This window comes from Dictyostelium purpureum, assembly GCF_000190715.1.
Source record: "Dictyostelium purpureum unplaced genomic scaffold DICPUscaffold_15, whole genome shotgun sequence".
NCBI classification, from domain to species: Eukaryota; Evosea; class Eumycetozoa; order Dictyosteliales; family Dictyosteliaceae; genus Dictyostelium; species Dictyostelium purpureum.
Window position 1 is genome coordinate 1 of NW_003519352.1, and position 17,983 is coordinate 17,983.

The window sequence follows — 17,983 nt, forward strand, 5'->3', positions numbered from 1 at the left end:
GTTTGATTGATTGCTTGAATTTAAAAAAAAAAAAAAATTTCGAAAAAAAATTTTAATTTATAATAACCACTAAACTTTTTTTTAAAAAAATAATAAAAAAAAAATTTAATTAATAATAATTAAAAGTATAATAATTTCCTTTTGTAAATATAATGGATTAGATTCAAACTCGGTATTCCCTTTTTTGTACATTCTATTAAATTTTTAATCTGTAGCTATCATAAAAGTAATGATGATCCGTTTATTTTTTATTAATTTCCAAAACACATCACCCAAATAAAAAAATAATTTAATTAAAAAAATTTAAAAAAAATTTAAAAAAAATTAAATTATAACCCCACCACACACTTTTTTATTATTATTATAAAAAGTGGATGATATGTTTGGGAAATGAATTTATAAATTTTTATTTTTTTTAATTATATAAAAATAAAAAATACCATTTTTGGAAGCCATTGCAATCTGAATTATACAAAAAAAAAATGATGATGACTCGTGTTCAATTTAAACAAAAAAAAATTTTATAATATGTGGTCAATAGTAATATGAAAAAAAAAAAAAAAAAAAAAAATTTGATAAAAAAAAAATTAAATTTATTTATTTATTTATTTATTTGATTATTTATTTATTTATTTATTTATTTATTTATTTATTTATTTATTTATTTTATATAAAAAACTTTAAAGTCATGTTGAGAACTTTCTTTTTATTATTTTTTTATAATTTAATTTTTATTTTTATTGAATATATAAAATAACCATCACTTTAAATCATCCTATTTGTTTAATAATATGATGGGTATATATAATAACAAAAAAAATTATAAAATAATAAATAATTATATTAATTAATATTACATTTCTATAAATATATAATAATATCACCGAAAAAAAAAAACACAACAAATTTTTGTGATGATTATTTATTTATAAATTTTTTTCTCTGATTTAATAATGAATTAATAAATTTTTTATTTTTTTTAATAAAAATTTACTGAATAAATACTATCTCTTATATATTTTATCATTAAGTAAGATTATTTTTAAAAAAAAAAAAAACAAATAAATAAATACAAATATTTTTTAAATTCCTTTTATTTTTTTAAAATTTAAAATTTTTTTATTAAATTATAAAAATATAAAATTAAAATTAAATGGTAAATTTGTAATTGAAATTAAAACCCCATTGGAATAAAGATGAGGTACTTGAAATAGGGTTGAATTTAAAATTAAATAAAGTAAAAGATTGATGATATTTAAAATGATTATAAAGTTTAACTTTGTATTTCTTTGTGGTTAAAAGAGATATGAAGTAATGAATATGCACTCTGTATTGTTATTATTATTGAAAAGAAGTATTAAGGTAAATATACCATTGAAACCACTATTAAATTTTTGAAAATAATTATAAAATCCCACCATCTATATTTTGCTTTATAAAGCATCTCCTGTTATTGATACTGAAGTTGAAGAGTTATATAGTTTGGAAATATTGGAGCTATAAAATAATTTAATGATATATATAATGAACCTGTTGGATATTTTAATTATATCTTGATTTAGTTAAAATGGCGCTAATCCATTCCCTACAATAATAATTTGATTAAAACTAAAAATAAAACCTAACTCTGTGACCCCATAAGATAAAACTTGACCATGTGGTTTTAATGCATTGTTTACCTTAATTCAAATTGTTGTGGCATATCTTTTGTGTGGATGATATTTTAAATTTGATCCATTTACCTACTATTGGTTTGCGTCTAAAGTGTAATGATTAAGAACGATAATTGATGATGATTTATCATTGTTTTTGCCTTTCCAGTTACTTGATATGATTATTTCTTTGATTGATTTATGATAATAAAAACTTTTCTTTGACCCTTGCTCAATGATAATTGGTTGAAACTTTCATTTAGAAATATTATCATTTGTATTTTCCATTTCAGGATCACTTTCATTTTCTTTATAATAGTCTATATCAAACCGAATTCCTTTTCTTTTAATTATAACATCCATTGTTTATATAGTAAATTTATTATTAAATTATTTGTTTACTATTTTTATTTTGATGAAATTATTTATTTAAAAAATAAAAAATAAAATTTGTGAATAAAAAAATGAAAAAAAACGGGTAATAAAGCAAAATCCTAACCTATTAATTTAATTTAAATTTTATTTTATTAACATTTTACTCTTTTAAAAAAAGTCTTGTTAAAAAGAGATAATCCTTATAATTAAAAAAAAAAATATATGTTTACAATTTTTATCATTTTTTAGTTAATAAAAATAAAAATTTAATTTTTTTTAATTTTTTTTTGGTTTTTTTTAAAAAAATAAAAAATCTTGAAATTTTGAATATCTTTTAAACCAATATAAAAAAACAATCTTTTGTTTAGATTTCGGTAGGCATAATATAATTAAATTTCCCTTTTTATTTTCTTTAATTTTAAAATTTTATTAATTATTTCACTTTGTTTTTTCCTATATTAATTTTTTTATTTTTATTTATTATTTATTTATATTTTTATTAATTTATTTATTTTATAAAAATAATGCAAACTCCTACAATTAATCCTTTTAGAGATGACTGTGATGTAGCAATTGTAGGTTTAGGACTTAGATTACCTGGTAATTCAAATAGAACTTCTGAACTATGGGATAATTTATTAAATGGTTTCGATGGTATCGTTGAAACTAACGAAAGATGGAGCGATACATTTAATGCAATGGGTGAAATTGCAAGTAAAGAAGCAGGTTTACTCGAACTTGAAGGTAAACATTCATTATTTGAATAAAATAACAAATTTAAATTTATAATTCATTTTATTAACTAATATTTTATAATTATTATAGAGTGGATGAATTTTGATCCATTACATTTCGGTATTAATCCAGCAGAGGCCAAACAAATTGATCCACAGCAAAGACTGTTGCTAAAAGCAACCTGGGAAGGTGTGTAGTAATTACATGTTATTATTAATGTCAATTTTTTTCAAATATTAATATTTACTTATTTTATAGCATTCGAAGATGCTGGTATAGATCCATTAACATTAAGAGGCACACCAACATCAGTGTTTGTTGGGGCTTCAGCATCTGATTACTCATGGTCAAATACTGATCCAAATGAAAAATTGGTAAATTTCAATGTATTCAATTCAAACTTGGGTAGTATTGCAAATAGAGTTTCATACTGTTTTGATTTTCGAGGTACATCATTAACTGTAGACACTGCATGTTCAAGTTCATTAAATGCATGTGTATTGGGATATCAATCAATAATCAATGGCAATTCTGATTACTCTATTGTTGGTGGTTGTAATTTTATATTAAGTATGTATCATATATGATTGAATTTTTTATAATAATTTTTACTAAACTTTTTGATTTTTTTTTTAGATCCACAAATTTCTAAAGCATTTACATCAATTAACATTATTGGTAAATCTGGTAGATGTAATGTATTTGATGAATCAGCAGATGGTTTTGTACGTGCTGAAGGTGTTGCTGTTTTAATTCTAAAAAAGCTATCACTTGCACAAGCTGATGGTGACCAAATTTATGCAGTCATAAGAGGTTGTAATTCAAATGTTGATGGTACATTAAATAAAGGTAATTTTATGAAGCCATCAAAAACAGCTCAAACAAACAACATTATCAAAGCATTTGAATCAACTAAAGGCTCACTCCAATATTCAGACATTGATTTCTTTGAAGTACATGGTACTGGAACACCAATTGGCGATCCAATTGAAGTAGAAGCCGTAGCAGATGTATTTAAATCAGTTAAAACACCTGACAATCCATTGCTAATTGGCTCAATTAAAAGCAATATTGGTCATCTTGAACCAGCATCAGGTGTCGCATCATTAGCCAAGTGTTGTTTAATGTTAAAAAACCGTCAGTTTGTAAAAAATATTCATTTTGAAAAACCAAATCCAAACATCAAATTTGAAGAATGGAATGTCAAAGTTTGTACAGAAAACACTGAATTCCCAAACAATAAACAAGTATCAGTCGCAATCAACAGTTTCGGTATTACTGGTTCAAATGTATGCATTCTTTTAACTGAATATAACAGTGATATTAATTTTACAAACCAAACCAACACCAAAATTGGAAAAAAAGTTTTAATTCCAATTTCAGCCAACTCTAAAAACTCGCTAAAGTTACTCAAAGAGGAATTGAAAACCAATTCAATATTATACTCAAAATCCATAGATTTTAAAGATTTCATTTATAACCAATTATATTCGAAATCAACACAGCTTGTCCAAAGATCAGTATTTATTGCGAGCGATTTCGGTGACCTTAATTTAGAAACATCATCTATTTCATCAAACAGCACTATATCTGGTAACATATTAAAATCAAATGTCAAAGATAACAGTAGTCAAACACCATTAATATATGTTATGTGTGGTCAAGGTCCACAATGGAATGGTCAAGCTATCAAACTGTATATTAAAGAACCAATTTTCAAGAAATCAATGGATACTATCAACTCAATACTATCAAAGTACTTTGGCTATTCAATATTATCAAAACTAAGATCAATTAAAGATAATGACAATAATACTATTAACGAACCAACCGTTGCACAACCATCAATATTTATGTTACAAGTTTCATTATATGATTTATACAAACATTGGGATATCAAACCATCAATTATCCTTGGTCATTCATTTGGTGAAGTTTCAGCTGCTTATTGCTCTGGCATGATTACATTAGAAACAGCATGTGAAATTATTTATCAAAGATCTACACTTCAAAACAAGACTATTGGATCTGGTAAAATGTTAGCTATTGGTTTAAACGAACAACAATTTAAAGATCAATTTTCATCAAAGTATCCAACAATCGAAATCAGTTGTTACAACTCACCATCATCAATTGTTATTTGTGGTAATGAATCCGAAGTTAATGAAATCGGACAAACCCTAAAAGAGAAACAAGTATTTTCAACACTATTAGGGTCACCATCATCATTCCATTCATCAAAACAAGAAGTTATTAAAGATGAAATAATAAAATTAACTAAAAACATTAAATCAAAGAAACCAAACATTCCAATATTTTCAACAGTTACTGGTGAACTATTTAAATTAGAAGACTCTCAATTCGACTCCAACTATATTTATAACAACATCAGACAACCAGTATTATTCCAAAAAGCAATCGAGAATATATTTAAATATATCGAATCAAATGAACTTGGAAATAGAGTGCAGTTTTTAGAATTATCACCACATCCAACATTAGTTAACTATATAAAAGAAATGATACCATCAAATTCTGATTACTTTCAATCACAATCAATATATGTTTTATCATCATTAAATAGAAAAACAAACAAAGATATGGCAGAAATTAGAAAATCAATTTCACAATTATATTGCAATGGTTATAATGTCAATTTTAAATGTCAATTACCAAAACCCAAAACTTTTGAAAAATTAAATTTTAAAAAAGCATCCTATTTATTACCACGTTATAAATGGGATGATGATATATATTTCAATCAAAGTCCAACATACTCAACATTTAAAACAAATGGTGCTTCTATTAATCAACTCGGATATAAAAATGAACAATCTCCTTTTATATCATATACATCCTATATTGATGTTGGTGAAGAACCATATAAATTCTTAAAAGGCCATCAAGCAAAAAATAAAGCAATTCTTCCAGGGTGTGCTTATCTTGATAATATCTTAAAGTGTTTCCCAAATCAAGATATAACTATAAACATATTAGAATTTAAATCACCATTAATGCTAATTGAAGGTGTCAAGCAATGTTTATCAACAAATATTTACCAATCAGGGAAAAATGAATATAGGGCAGTTTTTCATTATAAAGACATTAAAACTGGTAAATGGATATTATCTGCACAAGGTAGATTCTCAATTACTAAACATAATACAGTTCCTCAAAAAGTAAATATGAATAAATATAGAGAAAAATGTAATTGGACCAAACTACAAAAAAAAGAATTATACGAAGCAATCAAAGAAATGGCAGAATTAAACTTAACAGGTTCATTCCAAAGTATTGAAGAAGTGTTCTATGGTAATGATGGGGCATTCCTTAAAATCTCCCTAAATCCGCCACTTTCCAGCTATGATAATCAATCATTTTTAAATATATGTATTCTTGATGCATGTTTCCAATCTTTAGCAGTCTACAAGAAACATCCTAGTCTTACAGTATTTGATAATATACAAAGAGCCCAATTCTTTTCAGAAAATATACCAAAATCAGCAATGGAAAGAGATAAATATAAATATGTTTATTGCTATACAGAATTTATTGGCACTATTTGTGACTCATTTATTGCCAGAATATTAATGACATTAGAAGATGGAACCATATTATTTATTTGTCCTGCTGCAACTTACACATCAATAACACCAACAATTGATAATTTCAAATTTGAAAATCCAAACAACCATTTATTATCCACTGTCCAACAATCTAAAGACTCACTATTAGAGCTACCGTCAACATATTTAAAAAAGAAACTTAATGAACTTATTTCGTCTATAGATAATAGAAAAGCAATAGTTAAATTTTTATATTTAAATATTAAAAATAACTGCCAAAACAATATACTTTTGGAAGATATTACATCCAACTCAAATGAAATCTTAATTTCTAAATATCTCAAAGTTTCAGAAACTGATGGTACACCAAAGATGAATATAGCAAATTTATTCTTTGAAATTCTAAAGGTCAATAAATTATTACTATCAGATTTGTATGAAGAAATCTCAATATTAAATACCAAAGATATCAACACAATTAACAATATAGTTAAAATTCTATTAAATGAAACTCCAACTCCAACTGAGCAAGATTCCTCAACTTTATTAACATCTTTTATTCCAGAAATCCCACACAATCAAATTATAAAAGAAATCATTACAGCCTCAATTACACCAATTATTAACGAAAAGATTGTTTTTAGAATATTAGAGGTTGGTAGTGGTATTGGTTTATTATCTGAAATAATTGCCACCGAAATCAACTCATTAATTGAAAAAAACCCACTTTCAGAAATCAATATTGAATTTACAACTTCAGATAAAGAAAATACCTTTGCACAATTACTTAAAGAGATATTACTGCCAATTTTTGAACTTAATAATAAATCAACTAAGACCTTATTCAAATTAATAGACTTAGATCAAGATCTGTTGGATCAAAAAATCAATCCTTCCTATTATGATATTATAATTATAACCAATTTATCAGACATCCAAGATAAGAATTCATCTATTAAAAATATCAACCAAATTTTATATCCAAATGGTTATTTAATTATAATTGATACACTCTTTAAACCAAAGACAACTGATAAAGAACTAGAAACATATAGACAATGGTTGTCATCCAATTGCCTAAATTCAACCACAAACATCGATGAATGGAAACAACTATTAGTTACAGAGTTAGGCTTTAAAGACTTTATATCAACAAAATCCCCACAGCAACTTATTGTTACAGCCCAAAAACCATCAATCATGAAAATAAGTAAAGATATATCAAAAGAAGATCAATTTCAATCAATATTAGAATCCTATGACCAAATTATTATCTTTGGTCTATATTTAGATATTATTGATTCCGAAAGAGGAAATGATATTGAACAAGGAAATAATATATTTAAAATCAAATCAATTGAAGAATTTAGAAAACATGCAGAATCAACACCATTAACCGAAAAATCCATAATATTTTCAATTGACACCATAAATGAATTAAAAGAAGAAAACTTTAAAGAAATAACTTTTGGCTATATCGAAATAAATCAACATTTATTAAAGACTAAGTGTAAATCCAAACATATACTTGTATCAAGGAATGCTCAACATTATCCAACCAATACATTAGCATCATCAGTTATTGGAGCATTTAGATACTTTTGCGAATTCTCAGAGCTAAATATCTATTCATTTGATTTTGGTTCGGATATTTATGATAGAGGAGTAAAAGACTTTATTATATATAATGATCTAACCAATCCTACCAAGCATATACAAAGGGAATATATTATTAGAGGGGACCATATTTTTTTTGAAATCATTAAAAAAGAAACCAACCTCAAATTAAAATACGAATCAACTTCGTATATAGAAAATAAAAAAGATTTAATAGCAAGATTGGATGGTCATACTTTAGAATTCAAACTTGAAGCCAAAAGAATAGATCTTTTAGAAAATGAAATTGAAATTCAAGTAAAGGCAATTGGTATCAACTTTAAAGACAATTTGGTCTATCGTGGTTTGGTCCCAAAAGAAGCCATGAGTGAAAAAGGTGATCATAATATGCCAGAAATAGGTTATGAATGCAGTGGAGCTGTAACAAGAATAGGGAACAAAGTTAATAAATTTAAAGTAGGTGATAAAGTTTTAGGTCTTTGTTTTTGCTCCTCGTCATCCCATGTAATTGCAAATCAAGATAGATTTGTTTTAAAACCAAAAAACATCTCATTTGTTGAAGCTGCCTCCATACCTCTAGTTTATTCAACATCTTATTACTCTTTATTTTGTAGAGGTAATTTAAATATGGATTTAAACGAAACTGTATTAATTCATTCTGGTACTGGTGGTATTGGATTAGCATGTATTGAGTTATTAAAAGCAATGGGATTCAAGTCATTATTATTTGTAACAGTTGGCTCAAAAGAAAAAGAACAATATCTACGTAACACCTATGGTGATTTTATTACTGGAATCTATTCATCAAGAAGCACTGATTATGTTCAAAAAATTAAACAAAAGATTTCAGAACATAAAAACATTGAAATATCAGTCTTTACCGAACTTGGAGTTTCAGAATTGGGTGTAGATGTTATTATAAATACTTTACCTGTTGAATTTATGGAGGCAAATTTTAACGCTTTAGCTCAAGGTGGCCGAATTGTAGATCTTAGTGTAACCCATTTAAACTCTAGAGAAACTACAGATTGGACAAAATTTAAATATTTTATATCCTATTCAACTTGTGAAGTAATGCAATCTGGTTTCAATAAGGCCAAACCTTTTTTGCAAATCATTACAGATATGATCGAAAAAGAAAAACTATCATTAATACCAATTAAAGAATATCCCATTACAAACATTAAAGAAGCAATAGAATACATATCTGAAAGAAAGCATATTGGTAAACTCGTTGTTAACTATGAATCCACACCAGATTTAATCCAAGATACAATCAATAAATCAAATGATGAATTTGAAAAGAGTTTTTTAGTGCCATCACCATCATACCAAGTTGATATCAATAGATTTGGTAAAACAATACTCCTAACTGGTCAAAAAGGTTTATCATTAACTATTATCAAATGGCTTCTTATTTACAACTCCAAAAAAGAAGAACAAGCAATTAAAAATATTATAGTTTTATCAAAGTCTCCAATCAAACATGAATTAGAAATTATTATAGGAAAAGCAAGATTGAAATCCAATGTTAAAATTTATTTTAAACAAGTTGATATATCAAATAAAGATCAAATAGACCAAATATTTGAACAACTTAACAAAGATCCAATATTAGATCCAATTGAAACAATTTTTCATAATGCATTTATTCCTGTTCAATCCGAGGCCCAAGAAATTGATATGCAACAATTAATAGACTCCCACGGCGCTAAGACTATTGGACTAATTAATTTATACAATGCTGTATGTTCAAAAGGTTTGGTTCTGAAAAATTTGGTATTGGCTTCTTCCATTGCAACAACATTAGGGGGTCATCGTCAGTGTGGTTATGTTTGTGCTAATGCAGTTTTAGATTCATTTTCAAAAGTATTAAGAAAACAAGGGGTACCATGTATTTCAATTAATTTTTCACCAATTGAACATGGTGGATATGTTCACAGAAATGAAGGTGTTCAAAAGCTTATTCAATCACAAGGTTTAGATTTAATTTCTACAAACTTAGTTATAGGAACTATAGATTTAGTGCTTCAAAATCAAGATCACTTAAATAACAAGATCCTTGCACAATTTAATCATTCCTCTTTTAACAAAACATTCAAAAGCAACCTACTTTCATATAAATTGGAATTTTGTGTAAATTCAAACCAATCAAGTAATGATGAATATGGCGATAGCGATGACGAACTATCGATTAGAGAGAAAATACTAAACAAATTTAGTGAGTTCTTGGCTATAGACCCTTCAAAGGTAAATGTAGATATTCCTTTAAGAGATTACGGGATTGAAAGTATGTTGGTTGTGGAGCTCAAAAATTGGTTAGAAAAATCATTTGTACCAAATATTTTAACAATATCACAGCTACAAATAACAACAATTAGTGGGTTGGTAGTTGCTGTCAAAAACGCTCTTAATAGATCAAACAATAGTAATAATAGTAATAACAATAGTAACAATAAAAAGAAAACCAATCAAAAGAAAGACCAGCAACAAAATAACAAAACAAATATCGAATGGGAAAATGAAATATTATTTGATAAATCAACAACATTACCAACTCAAAAACAAATTATAGAATATAAAGAATCAATCTTAGCAAACAATAATGAAAATATTTTATTATTAACTGGTGCAACAGGTTATCTTGGTATATATCTATTAAACAATTTAATTAAAAAATCAAGTGTAAAGTTAGTTTATTGCTTAGTTAGAAATAGAACCAAAGATGAAGCTATGAAAACAATAATTCAACTATTAAAAGAACATCAAATATTTAATAAACTTTCACAACACCAAATTAATAAAATTCAAATTGTAGTTGGAGACTATTCAAAAGATTTATTTGGTATAGAATGCAGCAATGAATACACACTACTTTCAGAACAAGTTCATATGGTTGTAAACTGTGCAATGGAACTACATCTAAAAAAGAACTACATAGATCTAAAAGAATCATTAAATGGTGTAAAACAATGTATAAAATTTGCAAGTCATAATAAACTAAAAAAAATTATACAATTCTCTTCTCTTGGGATGTATTCAAATATTGAAAATATAGAAGGCCCCTACCCAGATTATTATATACCTCCAGCAACCAAAGAATCAATGGAATGTGGTATTATGAATGGTTATCTTCAATTAAAAATCGTGGCTGAATATCATATTAAATATGCTTCATCCAAAGGTGTTCCATCAATGATCATCCGTTTACCATTCTTATTCTCTGATACCGATACTGGTATAGGTAGGCCAATAGACTTATTCCAAACTTTTATTCAATCAAGTTATTTAATGAGTGTTTACCCAAAAGAACTTCAAAATAAAAAAATGCATACCATACCAGTTTCATGGGCCTCAAAAACTATATCATTTATGATATTCAATTGTTGGAATCTTCAAACCCCATTCGAAAATTTACAATGCTTTAACCTTCCAGGAGACCCAATGCCATTAGGTGATATACTTGAATCATTAGAACCTAATTTAGCTTGGAGAAAGTTACCATCACTTCAATTTGTAAAGAAATTAGCAATTTATAATAATGAACAATGTAAAACCCTATTACCATTTATCAGTGGTCAGGATTTCCTCAGAAATATAATAATCAATTTTCCTTTTAAACTAAGTGACCAATTAAAACAAATGTTAATTTCAAATAATTTAAATAAAGGTTCTGGTGTCACAAAACAATCAATTTTAAATCATTTAAGCTACACTTTTAAAAAAAAAGTTTTTTAAAAAAAAAAAAAATTAAATAAACAGTTATCTTTCAAAAAAAAAATTAAATTAACTTTGTCTTGTAATATGATTTATTTAAATCATCCTTATTTAAATGGTAAATATGGCTTAATGATTCATTCCCATCTTAATTTTATTTTAAGGGTCTATATATTCCTGGCACTGTATACAATTGGATTTGGTTTTATTTTGGTCAATTGAAATTTCCAAATTGTATTTTCCCGAAAGGAGTTTAAGAAGTCCTGGTGAGTGTGGTTTTGTTGTAACAAAATCAATTAACTGTTATCTATGTCTAGATTTCTATTAAAGTAGGTGAGTTGTTCATCAACAAATGTAAAAAAATTAGTGGAAAATTTTTTATTAAACCTTAAGAAAAACCATTTCACCTGTATTGAGGCAATCTTGTTATTTTTTTCAGTTTGTTTATGTAGCCAATTTATAAATTTGTTGAATAAAAGGATGTAAACAATTCAAAAAAAAAAAAAAAATAGTTTTTAGATCTAAAAAGTGTTATTTTAGATCTATTGGAAAATTTTAAATAAAAAATTCAAATTTTATTAAAAAAATAGATTATTATTCTTGGAGATAAACATATTTATCAAGAGTAATTATTAAGGTTTTTTCTGATAAACTGACGAAGTATACTGGAGAACGAAATTCATAACGGAACTCTCCATAATTTTCAATTTCATGTGTGTCTGATAGATTATTTTCACCTCTTATTGTAACTAAACCATCACCACCACCAACAACTTGAACTTTAACCAATGTATCACCCCATGGTTCCTAAAATTATATTAGTTTAATTATTAAAAAGTAAATATTTTGAAACATATAATACCTACAAGTTTTTCTGAAGGAATATATGGTTCTAAATAAAAGAAAAAGAAAAAAAGAAAAAAAATTAGAAAATTTTTTTTAAAATATTTAATAAAAATAACAAAGCATACCAATAGTACATGATAGTGACACTTTTCATTTTAAAGAAATAAAAAAAAGATAAATTAATTTTTATTTTTTAATTAATGTAGTTTTTATTTTTTAATTAATGTAGTTTTTATAATTACTTTTTATTTTTTTGTAAAGCTTTAAGAATTAGTTGTAATTAATATATTTGAATTGAAGAAAAATTTTAAATAAAAAAGTTTGGTATTTATTATTTTTTTTTTTTTTTTTAATAAAATACACTTCGCTTAACCGTTTTTTTATTAATTTTTATCTTACTTTACAATTTAAAATAATTCAAAACATTTCACAAAAACAATTAATTATTATATATAAAAAAAGGGGTTAATAAAAAGGGGTGAAATATCAGTTTTTAAAATAACAGATAAAATTAAAAACACACTAATTTTTTTATTAAAATAATTTATGTGTTATTTAATTTTATCTTCTTTTACTTGTATTTAAAATTACCAAACTTATTGGTTATATCCACTATTTTTTAAAGGAGCTTAATTTTTTCATTTTTAATTTTATTATATTATTTAAATATAGTGACTTTGATTGGTTCATTTTTAATTGTAATCTTTGTAATAAAAATATTGTTTGTTGCAATTGGTGTCTATTGGATTATTATATTGAATGGTACAGTACCCGGAATAAATATGTAGACCCTTACTTTATTAAGATGGATAATTATTGAATCAATGGGCCATATTAAATATTTATATTAACCCCCAACACTTTTTCACCAATATCCCCTTTGAAAAAAAAAAAAATTGAGGAAATAAAAGAAATAATAAATAATTAACTATAAATTCATTACTTTATTTATTTTTGGTAAATATTTATTTTTTAAATTAATTTGAGGAACTGAAATTTGATTTTTCAACCAAAGCATTTAATAATAAAGTCTTTGGTTTAAAATTACCATAACAGATTAAAGCCATTTCATAAGCTTTTTTGTAAGTTGTATTAATGAATTTTAAGAGATTTTTAATATCCTTATTTAATGAATCGATATCGATGGTGGTATCTCTTTGTTTTTGCTTTTCTAATTGCTTGATATGATTATTTCTTTGATTGATTAAAGATAATAAATACTTTTCGTTGACTCTAGCTAAATGATAATAACTGTCGATGATTTCACTTGATGGTGATTTAATAACACATTCAACGATTCTGGCGATTTCTTTATAATGTTGAATTGATTGAGACAAGTAATCGAAACTATTGAAAACTGCGGAGAAACGTTCAAAAAGTTTTGATAGACGGAGATGATATAATAACCAACAGTGATGGTTTTCGTGTAATTTGGATAAGATATTTGTTTCATATTCTACTAATCTATTTAAAATTGGTTCTACCATTGGCTGAATTTGTTCTTCACCCTCTTCTTTCTTTTCTTCTTTGAATAATAAATCGTTATTTATGAAATCGTAAAACTTGGCAACATCGGATAAAATATTTAAAAACTCTTGATTGTTCTTATTATTATTCTTTTTATTGAATTGGCAAGTAAGCTTTGAGCAACTCCAAACTTGTTTAAGTATTTTGGTTTTATCGTCGTATTTAACTTTTGGTGAAATATAATTGGTTTCATCTTTGCAGAAAATACAATGGATTGATGAAACAAATCTTGAATTTTCAGTAATATCTGTACATCTTGAACAATCGCAAACAAAATTTTTTGATTTTAATAAAATCTTTTGTCTTTCAATAGTTGGTAATAATAAATCTACATATGAATCAAAAATTTGTTCACCCTTATTGATATCTTTAACAACTCTCATTTCTAATGTTGAATCTATTAATAAGAAAAAAAAAAAATTAATATAATAGTTTATTAAAAAAATTTTATAAAATAAGATAAACATACTTTGAATTGAAAAAAAGGTATTTGGTTCACAAGAGTGATTTAATAAAGCAGCTTTATAAAAATAACCATTTGAAATTGGGGTACGATTAAAATTATTTGAAAGACCTGCAAAAGAGTTTACAAAAATAGAGCATACAACTTCTAAATATTCCTCTTTATTAAATATTGATGATAACTCTGAATTTTCGCTTTTGACAATTAAATATACTTGGTCGAAAAGTTTTGAATATTTATCGAGGAATGATTTATTGTTTTGAATGAAAATTGATTTTTGATTGGTTAATTTACCAACAGTTTGTTCAAAGACTTCACTTGCAACTTTATTCTTCATAACCACTCTAAGTGCCAATAAGCTGATGGATGCATCACAATCGTGTTTTAATGATAATTCTACAAATTTGCTAATAAATGAGCATTCTAATTGATGCACCATTCCATCTGCACATTCATTGGAACAAAACCACATATTGCAACCATATTTGCATTGGAATGGGAAACCTGGTGTTGATTTTGGTTGCTCTGATGTTTGCTGTTCAGTTGAAATTTGATATTTGCAACAATTGAAACAATAATCTTTTTTATATAAAAAGTTTTCCAATGGGATCGAAGCAAATGAATTTTCTGAAAATAATGAATCACCTGGTTTTAATATATCTGTAGCCTCTACATATCTTCCTTTATCTGATTCTTCAATTAATTTTGCTTTATTAAACAATTCCATTATTACACCCTGTATTATTACTGTTTACTAAAAAAAAAATAAAAATAAAAACAAAAAATTTAAATTTAAAAAAAAAAAAACGAGTAATTTTTTTTTTTATTTTTTATTTTTATTTTTATTTTTATTATTTTGTTTTATTTTTTAGATGTAATGTTCTAACATTTTTTTTTTTATATATATTTATTTATAGCATTTTTTTTTTTTTTTTTTTAATTGGTTTTTTTTTTTTTTTTTTTTTTTTTTTGATATTTAAAAATATTTACAATGAAAAAAAAAAAAAAGATAAAAAAAAAAAGGGTAAAAAAAAATGTAGAAACACGACAATTTGTTTTGTTAAAACTTAATAATAGTAAATACAAGAAATATTTCTTGTTTTGTTAAAACTTAAAAAAAGAGACTACGTAATAAAAGAAAAAATATTAAATTTTTTAAAAAATTTTATTTTTTTTTAATTTATTTTTTTTTTATTAATTTATATTTTTTAAATTTTTCCTTTTCTTTTTTAAAAAAAATTTTATTATTTTTTTGAATTTTATAAATATCATATATTTTTAACTTTAATATATAAATAAACATAAAAAAAAAATGTCACAATTTGGTAATTATGTTGCCTTAGGTGGAGGCCACGAATCAGCACCATTCCCAGAATCATCAACTAATTGGAAAGAACTTATTTATTTTAGATCATGGTAAATATTAATTTTATGAACATAAAAAAAATAAAAATACGCACCCCCACACACGATATATCTCTATGGAAAATTTTTTAAAAAAAATAAAAATAGAATAAAAACTATAAAAAAATAAATTTATTAATAAACTTTATTATCTTTTTTTAAATTAAACATTATAATCTTTAACTAATAAATAATATAGGCAAGCACAAGGACTTGTTTCAATTTTCTATTATTTCTCATTAGTTGTTGGTCTTATTATGTTAATCTCAACTATTGTTACCACTGCAATTGCTGGTGGTGTTGGAGGTTTCTTCCTTGGTAAGTAAATAAAATCATATAATGATTATTATTATTATTATTATTATTATTATTATTATTATTATTATTATAATTATTAATTTTAATTTTTTTTATTAATTAAATATTTAATTTTGATAATAGGTTTACTTTATGGTATCATTGAATTCGTTCTTATTATTATTGGTGCCAGAATTTCATCAGAATTAATTTTATCAGTTTTCGATATGAGAGACAGCGTCCACAGATTCTCAAATAGCAATGGTCCAACCATTGTCACCGGTAACCCATCAAACTCAACCTACCAACAACCATCATACCAACAATCAAGTTACCAACAATCAACTTTCCAATCACCACAACAAACACAACAACCAGTATCAAATCAAAATCAAACCAGTTATCAAGAACCATACCAAGGTAATCTTTAAACAATAACAACAAAGATCCCTCATTTTAAATAATAGTATATGTATAAAATTTTCTTTTTTTTTTTTAATTGATAAAAAAAATAAAAAAATAAATCTTTGTCTCAACTTGTAGTAACAATTATAGTTATTTAAAAAAAAATATTTTTTAATAGTTTTTTAAAATAATAATAACAATAACAACAATTATATATTGTTTTTCTCTTTTATTTTGTTTTAGTTTATATATGTTTAAATTTTAAGATACAATGTTTACATCTGACTTTAAGTTATTGATTATATTTTTTGAAGAGGATGATGGAGGTGATTGACGAGTTGGAAAAGTGTGTAATTTCATATTTAAAAATGTATCTAAACGAAATTGTTTTTCTTTGGTTGTTGGTAAAACTTTTAAAGAGTTTAATATTTCAGATTCTAATTGGTTCCAATGATTTTCAATGTCGTCATAGCTTGAGGATACTGAGACTTGATTAGGTTCGAATGAGTCTATTAATGATACGATTCTATAAGATTCATTTGGTTTGAGTAGCCATGATCTTGGGAGAAATGGAATTAAATGTATCCAACATTTGGTTAAAAAACTGTAGTTTGGATGCTCCAATATTAAATCATTCTTTGTTACATGTGATTTACCTGCTTCTGATTGTTCTTTGATTTTATTTCTATTTAAAAGTTGGGTGATTTCCTTTTGTTTTTCTTTAATTTCTGTTATTACGTTGCCAAATCCTTTATTTTTGATATCACCTATAATATTAAAAAGTTCACCTTTGTCGCTGGTTGTGGAGTTTGTTGATTGTGTATTATTATTTTGTTGATTTTCAAGAAAATATCCATAATTATTTTGAAAACTAATTGAGTTTAAAAATCCCTTTGGTAATAACTCTTTTTCTGTAACTAAAAATTTTGAATTTTGCTTTTCGAGTTGAAAATATGGATTTCTTTTAATTGGTGTCCATAATAAAAACAATCCACTCATTTTATCTGATGTTCTGTTAACTTTTGATACCCACATTTTCTTTTCTTTTTTTTTTTTTTCGATGACAGTAGTGGCACTAAAAATACAAATATAAAACAAAATTTAAAATAAACAAATAATTAAATGATTTAAATAAATAAAATAGAAATGAATTGGTTGTGAAGTGTATGATATATTTAAAAATAAAAAATGAAAAATTAAAAAAATAAAAAAATAATTTAAAAAAATATTAAAAAAAAAATAAAAAAAAAAAATAAAAAAATAAAATAATAATTACTACAAATAATTCATTGAATTTGGAAAAAAAAAAATATAATAATTATTTCATTATTATAATAATAGGAATGTGATTATTACTTTTCTTTTCTTTTTTTTTTTTA

General features: G+C 24.6%; 4 protein-coding genes across 4 annotated transcripts; 2 read left to right on the forward strand and 2 right to left on the reverse strand.

Annotated features, from left to right (window-relative positions):
• Positions 1–2,551: 2,551 nt before the first annotated feature.
• DICPUDRAFT_147609 (uncharacterized protein) lies at positions 2,552–11,683 on the forward strand (the record flags this gene model as incomplete). The annotated part of the gene is made up of 4 exons (XM_003283829.1): positions 2,552–2,771; positions 2,853–2,951; positions 3,021–3,332; positions 3,399–11,683. The coding sequence occupies 4 exons, from the start codon at positions 2,552–2,554 to the stop codon at positions 11,681–11,683; spliced, it is 8,916 nt and encodes a 2,971-aa protein (XP_003283877.1).
• A 1,802-nt stretch (positions 11,684–13,485) lies between these two features.
• Positions 13,486–15,225, reverse strand: DICPUDRAFT_86015 (uncharacterized protein; the record flags this gene model as incomplete). Its single annotated transcript, XM_003283850.1, has 2 exons — positions 13,486–14,432; positions 14,505–15,225. 2 exons carry the CDS (start codon positions 15,223–15,225, stop codon positions 13,486–13,488), a joined length of 1,668 nt encoding a protein of 555 aa, XP_003283898.1.
• A 585-nt stretch (positions 15,226–15,810) lies between these two features.
• On the forward strand, positions 15,811–16,630 carry DICPUDRAFT_26662 (uncharacterized protein; the record flags this gene model as incomplete). The annotated part of the gene is made up of 3 exons (XM_003283830.1): positions 15,811–15,914; positions 16,102–16,220; positions 16,344–16,630. 3 exons carry the CDS (start codon positions 15,811–15,813, stop codon positions 16,628–16,630), a joined length of 510 nt encoding a protein of 169 aa, XP_003283878.1.
• Positions 16,631–16,788: 158 nt separating this feature from the next.
• DICPUDRAFT_91197 (uncharacterized protein) lies at positions 16,789–17,707 on the reverse strand. Its single transcript, XM_003283851.1, has one exon. It carries the CDS (start codon positions 17,637–17,639, stop codon positions 16,866–16,868), a length of 774 nt encoding a protein of 257 aa, XP_003283899.1. The 5' UTR covers positions 17,640–17,707; the 3' UTR covers positions 16,789–16,865.
• Between the last annotated feature and the right edge of the window lie 276 nt (positions 17,708–17,983).

Bases quoted from the DNA above. Each gene is read 5' to 3' on its own strand.
- DICPUDRAFT_91197 (XM_003283851.1), bottom strand. From the start codon at position 17,639: ATGTGGGTATCAAAAGTTAACAGAACATCAGATAAAATGAGTGGATTG.